Below are 16,531 nucleotides of genomic sequence, written 5' to 3'. Positions count from 1 at the left end.
AAATCAGGCCATTGTGAGGAGGGTCAGTGCATGACCTTCAGGCAGCAGGGGAAGCAGGTCTGATTGATGGCTGAGGGAAGGAACAGGGAGAATCCTGAGCCTGTTTGGGTCCCCAGGAGTGGTTGGACCAGGAAGGCTGTCTGGGCCCCTGGGAGACTGAGGATGGTGGAAAAGCCCAGTTCTCTGAGTGTTGCCAAATAATTGCCTAATCTTCCTAGTGTAGTGGAGCACCTTTGTATCTCTAAGGACTTTGTGGTAACTTCTGGATTTTGACATTTATTGAGAAGTGACAAGCATTAGCAGATAGATGCTATGGTTGCCAGGAAGCTGTGGTATGCTGTGCTTATTAGAGATGGGTTCTTCTTCTTCTGTGTTTATGAGCATGTAAAAATGTCTGCCTTTCCTTTGGTTGGGGGACGTCCTAGCAGTAGAGTGGGAAAATGGGAAAGACCCACATCCCGGTGTGACCCAGGTCCCACAGATGATCCTATCATCACCATCCTCACCACCATCACAGATCAGGTGCTTAGCTGTGATGTATGTCCTTGACCATCTTCCTGGACAGCCATTGTCTTGGATAGCCATTGGCCAAGTAGCTGATCTGTGAGAGGCTGAGCATGAGAAGATTAAGTAGGACATTGTAGCCAGTATCCTTGGCTAGCATGTCTGAACAATTCTCACAAGTCTAGTTGCTGCTCCATGGGGCTCTGCTGAGTACCCAGAAATGAAAGAGATTATAGAGGCTACAAAGGTCAGAGGAGAGAGACATCCCAGTGGCTCTGCTGGAACATCTGGGTGAGGAAGGAAGGGAAGCAATTGGACAGGTGTCCAAGGCAAGGGCAGTGACAGCATGTAGATGAAAGTGCTCTCAAAGCATGAAGGCTGAGGTTGGCCTGGGAGGGGTCGGACTTGATTCTGGAGCCGGCAGGTCAGGAAGAGACTTTCACAGTGAGAACATCAAATCGAAGGTGAGTCAGGCAGCCTTAACTGAGGGCATCCATCTGGAGGGTCTTGTCGAAGATGGAGACTCCTGGTACCAGCTGGAGAGAGGAAATTTAGAGAAGAGCAGAGGCTGGTAAGGATCCTGGGCATATTCCATTTGCAACTGCTCTGGGTGACCTCTGGGTGTGTGTGTGTGGGGGGATATTAAGAAAAGAGTGACCATACATCTGAGTTAGTCCAGGATGATACCTGTTTATGCCTTTTTTTTTTTTTTTTTAATTCATCTATTTATATGTGGTGCTGAGAATTGAACCCAGAGCCTCACACATGCTTGGCAAACGCTCTACCACTAAGCCACAACCCCAGCCCTGTGTGGTTCTTAATAGCACTCTTTTTCACTTCTAACGGCATTCCATTTTGGTTGCTAAATGACACCATCCCCCTGGATAAGGAGGCCATCTCGACTTGAACAGTTAGGGAGACTAGCCCTGTTGCATCGAGCATTCCTGTAGGTATGAGTAGGAAACAAAGATGAGGCTATCAAGAGAAACCAGATTGTTCAGCACTTTGAAAATCTGGCTAGAGAGTCTGGGTTTTATTCCTGAAAAAGGGCCACTTAAGGGTTTATAATTAGGGGTAACAAATGTAAAACCTCATTTTAGGAAACTTAATCTCATGGGAAACTGTAAGATAGATTCCAGGAGGAAGATGGGAAGAATGGACAGGCCATTTAGGAGACTACGGCAATTATCAGACAAGAGGAGAGAAGAGCCAGCTGGGATTTGAGTGGTGAGTGAGGAATGGAGAGGGAGAGAGCAGGACATACAGGAAGCTGCTGTGAATACAGAGAGAAGGAAAAGCCAAAAGGGGCTCCATGAACTTGAGCTTCCCGGACTCTGAGAGTGATAGCCAATGTGATGGAAGAATGATAGGAACGGGTTTAGAAAACCGAATGAGCCCCAGCAACTCGGGGGCAGGAGGATCTCAAATGCAAAGTCAGCCTCAGCAACTTAGTGAGGCTCTAGACAACTTAGCAAGACCCTGTCTCTAAATAAAGTATGAAAAAAAGGGCTAGGGATGTGGCTCAGTGGTTAAGTGCCCCTGGGTTCAATCCCCAGTACCAAAAAAAAAAAAAAAAAAGAAAGAAAGAAAACAATGAGCAGTTTTAGGCAAGGTGAACTTGGAGTTAAGGTGGGTCACCAACGAGGACATGTCAGAGGAAGCAGAAAACAGGCAACAACGTGACAGAGACAGCTTAGAACCAATGATGCAGTCAGGAAGCAGCATGGTTTTTTCTTTCCCCATTTTAAATTTTTTAATTTTTAAGTGTTTGTTTACTTGTTTTGAGGGCATCAGGACCTTCAAGTCAGGAAGGCCCTATTCTAGAATCCCTGTTCTAGAATTTCCTAGGCATGTGTTTTAAGTCATTTAATTTCTGAGCCTCAGTTTTCTCTCCCCTAATGTAGAGTAACAATACCTACCACATGGAATTGTGGGGTGTAAGATATTGAGAGAAGTTCCCAATACACACTAGGCACTGACTGTTATTATCATAACACCTGTGATAATCATCATTTCCTGGATATCAGTGAAGGCCAAAGTGGAAAGAAAGTGGAGGATGTAGCCTTGGATTGCAGCCATGTATGAGGGTGGGAAAAGTATCTACAAGGGGATGGACTAAGCCTGGGGAAGAGGAAGTAGGGAAGAGAGGACTGGGTGGGGAGAGAGACAGACAGACAGACAGACAGACTAAATCAGAAGAGCCGTGACATGTAATGGGGAAGAGACTGTCTAGGCCAAGTCGGTATTACTGTCTTGCTTCAGCAGGGCCAAAGTGAACAGAATATGGAGAAAAAGTCATAGAGTTGAATCACTGACTTCCCTCAGCAAGCATTTCAGAACCCCCTGTTCTGTTCTCTGCTAGGCACGAGGGATGCAAAGATGACCAGGAAGCCATTAATAATCAAGAGGGGCCAGGTACAATAGCACACACCTGTAATCCCAGCAGCTCAGGAGGCTGAGGCAGGAGGATCATGAGTTCAAAGCCGGTCTCAGCCATGGCGAGGCACTAAGTAACTCAGTGAGACCCTGTCTCTAAATAAAATACAAACTAGGACTGGGGATGTGGCTCAGTGGTTGAGTGCCCCTGAGTTCAATCCCCAGTACCAAAAAATAAATAAATAAATAAAATAATAATCAAGAGGGGTGTGGTAAAGGCAGATATCAGAGATAGGAAGTAAGTGATAAAGCAGCGGTAGCGGGTCTAACCTATTCAATTAAAGAAGTTTGGTAGAAGTTAACCATGGCCAGCTACAGGTGAACCTGTGCCGTGGTTTTTCGACTTCAACACTTCCATAGCAGTGGTTCTAGTACATGGATCGATCCATCCCAGAGTGATGACTGTGACTTCCATGAAAATTCAATTCTCAGCGACTGACTCAGGATTTTTTATTCAGAATTTCCATACATTTGAGTTAATGGAACGTTAAATTTGAGTACCAGAGCCGCATCTCCCTGACCACTCATTTCGCTATTGACAGTACTGAATGCTTTCCCAGATTTAGTTGATTAGTGGTGGATTACTGACTGTGATCCTTCATTTGCTTTAGGGAAGTCTGAATTTGTAATTCATTAACAACCACCAAAGCTTTATTAACTGCCATCTGAAATTGTGCATTTTTCAAAGACTGTTTATCCGTATCTTTGAGGTAAATTTTCTGCTGCACTTGCTTACCTGATGGTTACTGACTGCCTTGTATTTTGTGGTAATTTTGATCCTATTTTCTTATCTGCCCAAGCAGATTGTAAGCCCTTGAGGAGAGAAGCCACTTGTACTTTTCATCTTTCAAAGCAAACTTGCAATACATTTTTCTTGAATTATTGACTGAGATTAAATGACTGACCACAATCTCAAACATTTGTATAAAAAATATTTGCTCTTGATTGGTTTTTAAAGTACATAATCATTTTTTTGCTTTTTGTCTTAGTCCATTCATGCTGCTATAACAAAATACCCCAAACTGAGTAGTTTATAAATAATAGGAATTTATTTCTCACAGTTCTTGAGGCTGAAAAGTCCAAGATCAAGGATCTGATGGATTCAGTGCCTGATGAGGGCTTCTCTCTGCTTCCAAGATGGTGCCTTGAACACTGTTCTTGCTCCGTGGAAGGTGGAGGGGCAAAAACTAGCCAAATGCTCTGTGAAGCCTCTTTTATGAAGGCTTACTCCCATTAGCAAGGGAAGAGCCCTCATGACCTAATCACCTCCTAAGGCCCTACCTGTTAATATTGTTGCTTTGGAGATTAATTTTCAACATCAATTTTTGTAGGGACACAAACATTGAAATCATCACTTTTTTTTTTAAGTACAGATGTATATAAAGTTAAAACCTGAAAATTGCGTCTCCCAATTTCACTTCCTATAAACAATCATTGATAAAAGTTCAGCTTACCCTTCCTGCCCTTCTTCTAAGAAAACTTATGTGTGATATTTGCTTGTCGTGCATGGTTTAGCACAATGCCTTACACAATAACTAGTGGGTAAATTGTTATAAAATGAGTGAAGGACAGTTAGGTACTCTTTGCTCTCCAGTTCTGTCCTGATTGGAGAGCTTGCATGATGAAGATATAAACTACATTAATTGAGTGTTATTAAGTCCTAGGACCTGTTTGAAATCTTTTAAGACCCTATGAGACAGGTACTATTGCTCTCTACATTTTATGTCTCTTAACCTTTCTATATTTCAGTTACTTCATCTGTAAATTAAGGATAATAATACTTACCTTAAAGAGTCATTGCAAGGCTTAAAAAATCTGTGTGTGAAACAATTAGTAGAGTGTTAAGTGCTCGTTAACATTATTGTTACAATGTCTGAGAGTCAACTGATAAACATTAGTTGAATCTTAATTTATATCTTCTTTATGAATTCTTGTCTTCTTATGAATTCCTGCATTTGATAATGTATCTAAAATATGGTGCATTTAAAACATCACATTGAGGTTCCTACATCCCCAGAATGATGATGGTGGTTAGCTTGGGGATTTAGCATGATATTAATGCAGTCTTTTCAACTTTTTCCAACTTTCTTCTGTGTCAGTTACCCTCAGTGAAGAAGGTGTGGTTGCTGTTTTTTCAGGGGACAAAGGAAGATGAATGGTTGAATTGAAAAATCAGATTTTAATTAATTAGCTAATGCCTCATGTTTGAAACGTGACCCCCACACCCCTAAGATGTTAAGTATTGAATTTCTCCCTGTGTTTGCTAGGACCGCCATAACAATATGCAACAGGCTGTGTGACCTAAACAACGGAAATGCATTCTCTCATAATTCTGGAGGCTGAAAGTCCAAAATCAAGGTGTTAGTGTGTTGGTTTCTTTTGGGATCTCTGTCCTTAGCTTGTTGATGGCTGCCTTCTTACTACATCTTCACGTGGTCTTTCCTCTGTGTTCATGCATCCCTGGTGCCTTTGTTGTGTTTGAATTTCCTCTTTTTTTTTGGTATCAGGGATTGAACCCAGGGGCACTCAATCACTGAGCCTTATCCCCAATCCTTTTTTGTATTTTATTTAGAGACAGAGTCTCGCTGAATTGCTTAGAGGCTTGCTAAGTTGCTGAGGCTGGGTTTGAACTTGCGATCTTCCTACCTCAGCCTCCAGAGCCACTGGGATTACAGGCATGCACCACCATGCCAGACCTGAATTTCCTCTTATAAGGTCGCCAGTCCTATTGGGTAAAGGCCATCCTAGCAGCCTCATTTTAACTTAATTGCCTCTTTAAAGTCCTATCTCTAAATACAGTCACTATTCTGAGGCATTAAGGTCAAGGCTCCAATACATGAATCTGTGGGAGGACACACTTCAGCCTGTAACACTCCCTTATTATTATCAAAATCAATTAGAAACCTCTGAGTTTTTAAATCCTGCATACGGAAATTCAGTTGTGCCTTGGGTAAGGGAGGATTTGTGAGTCTGCCTCTAAGTGTGTGTCCAAGATGTGCTCAGCAAATAAATTGATTCTACGATCCTCTAAATGACACATTCAGTTTTTCTTACTGTGTCATCAATAAACTTTCAAATCCAAATGCTCCTTTTAAAAATATCCTGTTTCCACAGACTGATCCCTGCTGAGAAAACCTTGGGATGTGAACAGATTATAAATCAGAAATGTCGATCTTAATTTTTATTACTTTGCATCAAAGTGTCGTTTATCCTTGAAGACAGCTAAGTACTTTCTCACATATTGGGCAGACTCTGAATGTGGCAAAACTGACTTCCGGCTCTAGGATCTTAGCACTTGGTGATCTGGAGGGCCAAGGAATGACAGCCAGGAAATTACTATACTCTTTCCATTTGTAGAGGAGAATGTAAAAATTTCAGGTTAAAATGACTGAAAAAGGATTTTCTTGAATGGACTTGGAACAACAGGGGCATTGCTAAGTGTACACACAAAGGACCCCTCCACACCTCTGCCCCCTATCCTTGGCCTTCCTTTTTTTCCAAAAATACAATTTTGCAACCAAGGAAGTTATGCAGCAACACAAAGCATTTGGTTAAGAGTGTCAGAGATGAATGGAGTAGATCTCTCTTGACCTTAAGACACTTAGAGAGTTTCATGTGCCTGGAAAGGGATTCCTTCATGTTCAGCTGCTGCACTGGTGGCCTCATCTGCTGTCCTCAGCAGCCTGGCAGTGAATCAATGTGTGGCTCTCAAATTAGATTGGACACCTTGGAATTTTATAGACAGGAGTCTTGGAATCCAACAGTGCCTGAATCCTGCCTTTCTCCCCTTAGTTCCACAGAGAGCTGTGCATACAAAGACAAAAGCTGCTTAGGAATCAAATCAAGGGGCTGGAGTTGTGGCTCAGTGGTAGAGCACTTGCCTAGCACTTGTGAGGCACTGGTTCAATCTTCAGCACCACATAAAAAATAAATAAGTAAAATAAAGGTATTGTGTCCATCTACAACTAAAATTAAAAAAAAAATTTAAAAAAAAAGAATCAAATCAAAGTTTGGGAGAAACCATCTTGTCTCATACAATCAGATCTATAGTGCTGATTGGGAAACATTATTCCTAGAACTGGGTTTGTAGCTCAGTGGCAGAGTGCTTGTCTAGCATATGCTGCACCTTGGGTTCAACCTTCAGCAACACAAAACAAACAATAACACATAAACTACAATAAATTATATATCTAAATCTACCTTAGTTATTTTTGTTTAAAACATGTAAATGTACGTGTAATAGCAATTACCATTAATAAGTATTTGAAAAATACTAGTCAGGTTGAAGAAAAAATATATTTAAAAATCTTTGTCATATAAATCATACCCACAATCTGTCATCTACAACCTTTAGTTTTGGGCTCTTTAATTTGGAACAAGCATTTGAAGACCTCTAAACCAATATAAGGGCAGAATGCTTATAAATATTAATAAAAAATTTCCCAGTGTTTTAGACTTGTTTCTCTGTGCCTGGTCCTTCTGCAGTTTTAGATAGCAGATTGCCTCAAGTCTTTCCAAAACTATCAATTTAATTTTTATTTTTTAGAAACTCAGTTTCTAGCCAGGCATGGTGGTGCACTCCTGTAATCAAATTAGGTGTCCAACCTAATTTGAGAGCCGCTCAGGAGGCTGAGGCAGGAGGAGCACAAGTTAAAAACCAGCCTCGGCAAAAGCGAGGCCCTAAGCAACTTAGCAAGCCCCTGTGTCTAAATAAAATACAAAATAGGACTGGGGATGTGACTCAGTGGTTGAGTTCAATCCCCCGTACCAGAAAAAAAAAACAAAACCCAAAACCAAAACCAAAAAAAAACACCCCACCTCAGTTTCTCTTGGTACTTGTAGTTTATTGAGTTTTGTTGTATTTAAATTAGTTATAATAATATTGACAAGTGGCATATGTAGACGTGGAAACAAAAACCAATTTGTCTCTTTTTAACGGAGGCTCTCAAATTTTAGCATCCATAAGAATCCGCTGGAGGGCTTGTTAGAAGGTATTTCTGTATTCCTGACCAGTAATGCATGCCTGTAACACCACCTCGGGAAGCTGAGGTAGGAGGATTGCAAGTTCAAGGCCAGTGTCAGTAACTTAGTGAGGCCCTAAGCAACTTAGTGAGACCCTGTCTTAAAATAAAAAATAAAAAGGGCTGGGGATGTGACTCAGCGGTTAAGTGCCTCTGAGTTCAATCCCCAGTACAAAACAAAAAACAAAAACTCGAAAACAAAAAACATATTCCTGGCCCTGTACCCAGAGTTTCTGGTTCACCTGTTCTGGGGTAGAGCCTTAGAATTAACATTATTGACAAGTTTTCAAATGTTTGTTTGGTGCAGATGGGTTTTCCATGCCATACTTTGAGAACCGATGCTTTATAAACATAAAACTAGAACAGTGGAAAATGACACAGGTGTTTGAGAGCACAGGTGTGCCACCACGGCTACTTTTTAAGCATTTTGCAACCAAAAAGTTATGCAATGAGAGACATGCATGGATGTTCTAAAGCACAGACATCCCAACTGCCTGGACTTTTGGCATGTCCTAGACCTCAGGTTCTAGATGGTAGGAAGGAAGGAAAGCATGGATTGATCAAGAGTTGGCTAAGTGAAGGGCAGTTAAAAGAGCTGCTTCTGAACAAGATTTTTTTTTAACACTTGGGCCAACATTAGATACTTTATTCTGTAGCATTCTGGGAAAAGGTGAGTTTGGAGTGTGTGGCTTAGACTTAAGGCATAAACAAAACCTCCAGTTTCTCCCCATTCTAAATTATGGTACCAGCATAAAAATGGAACAGAAATTGCTGGGCTCAGAGATTATACCATATGGTGAGAAAGAGAAGCTCAAGAGAGAGGTAGGACTCTGAGTTTCTGTCTTTTTGGTGACCGCTTATCATTGTAGCACTGCCAATATCCTAGAACCTAGAATTCAGATGACATCACCTCTTTTGGAAGGGGTACTAAGAAGCGGGTGGCCAGAGATAGGACTGACTGATTGATGGCTGACACCCATATCAGGGGTTGGGAGGTTTTCAAGATGGTGGGCCAGGCCCAGCATGAGGAGGTTGAAGGTGGGGATTGCCAACAGCCAACACAGGCCCATGTGAGCCACAGCATGGTCAATTCCTGGGACACATAGACTGGAGCATCTGCCAGGGCTTGATTCTCCTTAATCTCAGTGTCCCCAACATGACTATTAAATTGTTTAACAATCCATTGATTCTTGAAAGATGACAAATGATTCTTGAAAGATGATCCAGAAGGATTTGGAACTAACTCAGTATTTATATTATGATTCAATTCCAGCAATTGGCTCATGTCCCATGACATTCAGACCCTGAGACAATGTGAATATCTTGTTCCCACCATAACAACTTAGGTATTAAACCCACAAATATTAGGTGAAATTTGAACTGTTTAGAGAGGTGAAGTTACAAAAACAATACTTTAGACTAAAACCTAATGAGATTTGGACTCAAAAGAATAAACACCACTCAGGCTCTTACTTCTTAAAAATCTCTAGCTTGGGCTGGGGATATAGCTCAGTTGGTAGAGTGCTTCCCTTGCAAGCACAAGACCCTGGGTTCAACCCCCAGCACCACAAAAAAAAAAAGGAAAAAAAAAAATCTCTAGCTTTTCCCTTTGCATCTTTTAATTATTGTGTAACATGTGTTATGATTTTTAAAAATGACACCTGTGTATTAATTTTGTAGATTCTATTTCCTGGTTCTTATTTCCAATTTTTTAATATTAGTATATCTTCAAACATTATAGAGGGCAACATTTTTGGGGGTGACAACAGTTTTTTAAGAGAAAAAAGTTATCCATAATCCTACCACCTTAACACCAAAAGCATTTTTATTTCTAATTTCTAGACTTTCCTTTTAAAAAGGATATAATCACTATGCATATGCAATTTTGAGATCTGCTTTATTCACTAGCTTTTATTTGTTTTCCTATTTACAATTAGGTCGCCATGTCATAATGCTAATGTCTACCTAATGTCCAAAATATAGTTCCTCTCCTTTCCCCACAAAACCTGCTCACCTGCACCTTCACTATCCCGGTTAATGGCAACACTATCTTTTCCATTGCTCACTCCAAAATCGCCCGAATCAGCTTAATGCCTCTTTTCTTTCTCTTGCTTTGCCTCTTATTCAATAACCCTGTTGAACCCATCTTCAACATACACCTCAAGTATAAGTTTCCTTGGGATGCTATAACAAAGCTCTATGAACTGGACAACTTAAAACAGCAGCAGCGTCACAGTACAAATGACTAGAAATCTAAAATCAGGGTGCATCCAGGTCCTGCTGCCTCTGACACTTGAGGAGGGGAATCCTTCCCTGCTTCTTCCTAGCCCTAGTGGTGGCTGTTAGTCCTTGGCGTCTTCAGCTTGCAACTGCCTGACTCCAGTATCAGGGTCTGTCCTTGTGAAACATTATCTGGTGTCTGTCTTCACACGGTATCTCTTATAAGACATTAGCCATAATGGATTAGGGCCTACCCTATGACCTATCTTAACTTGTTACCACTGTAAAGACCTATTCCAATAAGGCCACCTCAGGTATCGGGGGTTAGGACTACAACATATGTTTTGGGGGGGGCATAATTCAACCCCTGACCTCCAAACACTCTCCCCTGCCTTGTCCTGGCATAAGCCTCATGCTTCTCATGGTGGAAGCCTCCTGGCTAGTTTTTCGCTCTCATTTACCTTCCATTGCCTGGTCTCTTTTTGGGTACCAGAGATTGAACCCAGGGTTGCCTAACCACTGAGCCACAACCCTAGTCTTATTTTAAATTTTTATTTTGAGACAGGGTCTTGCTGAGTTGCTTAAGTCCTTGTTAAGTTGTTGAGGCTGGCTTTGACTTGTGATCCTCCTGCCTCAGCCTCCTGAGCTGATGGGATTATAGGCATGTGCCACCATGCCTGACTCCATCGTCTATTCTTGATTCCTTTGTTCAGAATCTTCCAATGACTGCCAACTCACTAAGACAGAAACCAAAGTCCTTGCAGTGGCCCACAGGTCCCTCCTGAGTGTACTCTTCTTGTCCCTTGCCTTTCTCCCCACTCCACCTGGCCTCTTCCCAGATATTCAGCATGCCAGGCATACTCCCACCTCCTGGCCTTTGCACTTGCTGTTCCCATGCCCAGGATGCTCTCTCCCAGATGTCCTCATGGCTGACACCTTATTCAAATCTCTGCCTGACTGCCACCTTCCTGGAGAGGCCTTTCCTGACCACTTCCACCACATCCCATCCTCCCTCCCACCTGCCCCCTTCTCCACAGTCCCTATTTCCCTTTGCTGTTTTATTTTTTCCAGAACATTCTCCACCTTCTAAGGGATGGTTTTCTTAACTGCTTTATTTTATATTCTGTCTGTTCCTACCACCACCACCATCCAAATATAAGCACCTTGAGGACTGGAATATTCATCTCATTTGTTATTTGCTTTATACCAGGCACCTAAAACAGGGCCTGACCCATAGAAAATGCTCAGTATTTGTGGAATTAATGAGAAGAAGGCCAGTGCATTTTCTCATACATTAGTAAACCATTTATATTTATTATTATATGTTCATCCTACTTTCCAGACATATTTGGTCATTGTAAGTAATGCTGCAATAAATAGCTTATTGCATATAATTTATCTACCCGCTCCCTGACCTTTTTCAGTTATTTCACTGGGGATGCATTTGCAGGATAAACATCGTCAAATTGACTTCCATAGGTTTTTTTATGCTACCCACCATGAAAAACTCTGTGTTCATGCTGCCTTGTCCCTACTGGGTTTTAATCTCACCTTATTTTTGCCAGTTTAATAGATATAAGTATGCCTTGTGATCATTTTGACTTTGATTTGCATTTTTTTGGGGGGGGGTACTGGAGATAGAACCCAGAGGGGCTTTGCCACTGAACTATATCCCCAACCCTTTTTATGTTTTATTTCAAGATAGACTCACACTAAGTTACTTAAGGCCTCTCTAAGGTGCTGAGACTGGCCTTGAACTTGCCTCAGCTTCCGAGTTGCTGAAATTGCAGGGGTGCTCCACACCCGGCTGGTTTGCATTTCTTTAACTATTCTTAAATTGTTCATATATTCTTTAGTTTAACTTCTGATATGAATTGTCTGCTCTAAACTCCTAAAGTTTTTTTAAGGGGTCAGAGGCCTTCGATGCATATTTTCTTATTCGTTCTTTGGGGGAAGGTGACAATTAATCCTGATTTATATCTGTTGGAGTTATGCGTCCATTCTGCCATTCTTTTTCCTTCTGTATTTCTAATTCAACTCTGAACGTGTTTTATTTTCTGCAGCTGTGGACTACTGTGCTTCTGAAAACCCCGGGTGTGAACACGAGTGTGTAAATGCTGATAACTCCTACTTGTGCCGATGCCGTGAAGGATTTTCTCTGAACCCAGATAAAAAAACATGTGCAAGTAAGTTACACACACACACACACACACACACACACACACACACACACACACAATGCTATTGCTATGGGGATTGTGGCTGTGGAAATCTCCCACGCATAGATTAGCATAGGATTATGTCTGCCCCTATTCCTTCTCTGTCAGGCCTTTCCAAATTGTCCTGAGACCATCGCCTACTCTTTCTCAACGTCACCATTCAGCGTATTTGATGAGGGTATCTTTTGTTGAAGACCACATGTGGGTGTGTTCTTCCAGCATCTGCTGAGTGTGTTGCTTGTCAGACCACTGTCCTCCACGCTGCCTCTGCCTGGCTGTGTCCATCAGTATTAACAGGGCTTGAGGAATATTTTCACTGAAGCATTGTGGCTTGTGGTCTCCAACTCTGACTCTACACAAGTACCAGAAAATCGCTGAGCCCAAGAGAACTGAGCACAGTTTCTTTGGGGGGGGGGGGTGGCGGGTAAGAATAGGTGGAGGGCATTTTGCAGAGAAATGCTTATTTTTTTTTGTTTGTTTGAGCTATTTTGTTCTCTTTGACTTTTTTAGCTCCCCAAATTGGAACCTAAAAATCTATAAACTAAAGGTGATCACTCGCTTTACAAAAGGATTACAAATGTGTTATGTTAAACAAAAAGATATATGGTAGCCCTTCAGTGGGTGTGTGTGGATTATTATCCTGCTATGTGGAGGGTTGCTTGAGAGAAGCTTATTTTTAAAGTATTGGGGCCCAACATTTTAAAAAAGTGAAGTTTAATAGTAATTAAAATAAGATAAGTCATCTCTGAAACATGTCAATGAGAAAGTAGGATTTTAATTTATAAAAAAGTTCATGTGCCTTCAACCTTTCTAAAATGCTTCTACTATACAAAGCAGTATAGACCTACACAGTTTTTTAAGAAAGCAGCCACCCAGACCTCCTTAACATAAATTAATCTTCTGTTCTTCAATCCCTTAATATCAGCAGCTTCTAAACACTGGAGCTAGAGGCAGGAGGCATATAGAAAAGTAAGGGACACATTACATCAAAAATGTACATTTCTGAGCCAACAAGAGTGAACAAGGTAAGACCTTCGTTCAGCAGGCAAAGAAGGATGAGATGGGGCTCTGAGGAAGGAAACCTGTGCCGGGATGGGAAGCAGACAGGGGAGTCTGGATCTGCATACGCGCACATGATTGGCCTTTGGTGGTTTGTTTTGTTTGTGGAGAAATGAGTGAATGAATGAGTGGACTGCTCTCTGCCCAGGCCCTACTCCCTTCTGAACACTCTGGACTCTGAAACAGCAGTCGGCTGTGGTAATGGCCTGGGAGTTGTGGTTGCTGGGCTGATGAGTCACTACTCCCCATCAAAGGGGGGGTGTGTGCTGCTGGTTCAAACCCCAGCTCCTCTGCCTTTTCTCGGGGCCATCTTGGGCAAGTAATTTTATGCCTCAGTTTCTTCAACTGCCTACTTTCTGGAATTATCTTGAAGACTAAATGAGATAATTCAGACAGCATTTAGCAAATTGCTTGGTGCTAAGTAAAGTTCTTGTGAAAGATGATACTGACTTCAAAGTTGGCGGGGACACAAGTCATCTCCGTTCAGTCACAATGCCAAGAGGGGTGTGACTGAGGGACCACAGAGTGAGGCAGAGAAGACTCCCTCCCTGAAGGAGTTAAGGGAAGGAGGCAAGTTGAACCAGAACAGGTGGATTGCTGTCTCACTGGGGTAAGGAATGGAGGAAAACACATCCTATCCAGTCTTCAGAATATCATCCCTGGCTGGAGTCACCTGATTTCCATGCCCCTGCACACCCCCCCACCCCGCCCGGCCACCGCCCGGAGCTGCACCATCACTGTGGTTCAGCCTGTCTCCTATCCCAGAATTCCTTAGGATATGGAGAATTCCAAGTCTCAGGATGGTGCAGGCAGGGAGGAGGTCTGAGTCCTGGAGTCAGACCATGCAAGTAGATACCGCAGCGGAGGGGCCTGGGAGAGGAGGTTTGGCGAGGAGTCAGGGCAGGACTGATCCAGCTGGGAGGTCTCACCAGTGAGGCTCAGAGCCAGCACTTCGGCTATCTCTGGGCCCTGTCGAGACCCAGAAGTTGGCCACCCCAATGTGTGGGCAGAGCAGAGTGCTGGGAAATCTGGAGGTCCGGACAGGCAGCACCAGGGCCATCTGACTTCTAGAGGGGACATTTTCCCACCATGCTTGTGGGTGGGCAGGAGCTAGAGCTGGAAGAGGGCTGGTCAGAGAAAGGAGACACTCTGGGAGCTTGAAAAATTGAGGGGAGGAAGTAAGCCGAAGGCCCACTTTTGGGAACTGAGACACTCAAGCAAGCACTCCAGATCTGTGGCAGGGATGAGAGCGAGGACTGAAAAATAGGAACCCGTGACAAGGACGGAAACACAGCGTGGAGGTAGAAACAGAATCATGGCAGCCTTCCTGTTAGCAATTACCAGGCCATCACAGCTTCCAGCCAAGGCAGCCTGGCTGCTGCTGTGATGTTGAAAGATTTAAAAAAATTTTTTTCTTACTTTTTTAAAGCTCTCCAAAACATAATAAAATAAGAGATACTCAGTTTCTTACATTTCAATCTCTATTTTCAACCAAAAGTATCATTGAATGCTAATTCAATTAGTAAGTGTGCACTCGTTAAAATATCAAGCCTAATTAATTTGTAATCAGGCCCAAATATACATAATTGAACTCTATATTCCTGAATAAGCAAGATAATTTAGAATAAGTGGTATTCAAAAAAGCATCACCTTTTATATCAGTTCTTTATGCTAAAGCAACCCATGCAAATCAGTCTGAACATTTTCCAGAGAGATGAGTAGAAATGCATAGGTACTGACAATTTGAAAAATATTGGCAAGATTTATTTATTGTCATAACATAATATTTATATGGCATAACATAAAATTTATCACAGAAGTCATTTTTTTATATTTTATTTTACTTATTAAAAAATTTTTTCATACATGTATATAGGGTAACAATATCTGTCTCAATCCACCATCCTTCCCATCCCCACCTGCCTCACCACCCCTACCTGCACTCCCCTCTGTACAATCCAATGTTCCTTCATTCTTCCCTAACCACTCTGCACTATGGATCAGCATCACTTATCAGAGAAAACATTCGGCCTTTGATTTTTTGGGATTGGCTTATTTCACTTAGCGTGATATTCTCTAGTTTTATCCACTTACCTGCAAGTGCCATAATTTCATTCTTCTTTAAGACTAAGTAATATTCCATTATGTATAGGTACCACATTTTCTCTATCCATTCATCTGTTAAAGGGCATCTAGGTTGGTTCCATAGTTTTGCTATCGTGAATTGAACTGCTATAAACATTGATGTGGCCACTGCAGCCATTTGTAAGCATACAGTTCAGTGGCGGTTAGGTACATCACCTTGCATAACCATCACCTTCATCCATCTCCAAAACTTTCTCCTTTTTTTTTTTTTTTTTAAATTTACTGTTGTTGTAGATGGGCAGAATACTTTTATTTTGTTTATTTATTTTTATGTGGCACTGAGAAGCAAACTCAGTGTCTCACATGTGCTAGGCAAGCGCTCTACACTAAGCTACAGCCCCAGCCCCTCCAGAACTTTCTCCTCACCCAAAACTGAAACTCTGTACTCATTAAACAATAGCCCCCTGTTCCTGGACACACACACACCCTAGTCCCTAGCAACCTCTGTTCCACTTTCTGGGTCTACGAATTTGACTATTCTAGGTACTCCAGTGAAGTAGGATGGTATGATATTTGCCCTTCTGTGACCGGCTTATTTCACTTAGCACGGTGTCCTCAGGTTTCATCCATGTTGTAGCATGTGTCAGAATTTCCTTCCTTTTTGAGACTGAATGGCATTCTCTTGTATGTGTGTGCCCTCTTTTGTTTATTCATGAACACTTTGCTTACTTCCACCTATTGATTATTGTGACTGCTATACTCTTGGGTGTTCAAGTGTCAGTTTGAGTCCCTGCCTCTCATTCCTTTGGGTGTGTACCTAGAATTGTATCATATGATGGCAAGACTTTGCGAGGTCCAATTTGAAGCCCTTACTCTTGAGCCAAGCTTGAGAAAGAACACTTTCGAGTTCAGGGTATTTTTTCCCACATTTTTTTGGGTGCATTACAGTTGTACATCATAGTGGAATTTGTTGTTGCCTATTCACAC

At 42.0% G+C, this 16,531-nt stretch overlaps 1 protein-coding gene across 2 annotated transcripts in view; it reads left to right on the top strand.

The window, feature by feature from the left end:
• The window catches only part of Matn2 (matrilin 2), a 144,776-nt gene that overhangs the window by 75,446 nt on the left and 52,799 nt on the right, over window positions 1–16,531 (top strand). For both annotated transcript variants that reach the window (XM_047555740.1, XM_047555731.1), the window contains exon 6: window positions 12,245–12,367. In XM_047555740.1, the coding sequence (XP_047411696.1) occupies window positions 12,245–12,367 (123 nt within the window). The remainder of the gene's footprint in view (window positions 1–12,244; window positions 12,368–16,531) is intronic.

Source organism: Sciurus carolinensis, chromosome 1 (assembly GCF_902686445.1).
Source record: "Sciurus carolinensis chromosome 1, mSciCar1.2, whole genome shotgun sequence".
Classification (NCBI taxonomy): domain Eukaryota; kingdom Metazoa; phylum Chordata; class Mammalia; order Rodentia; family Sciuridae; genus Sciurus; species Sciurus carolinensis.
Note: the sequence above shows the minus strand (reverse complement) of the source record. Positions and strands in the feature narration are given on the sequence as shown.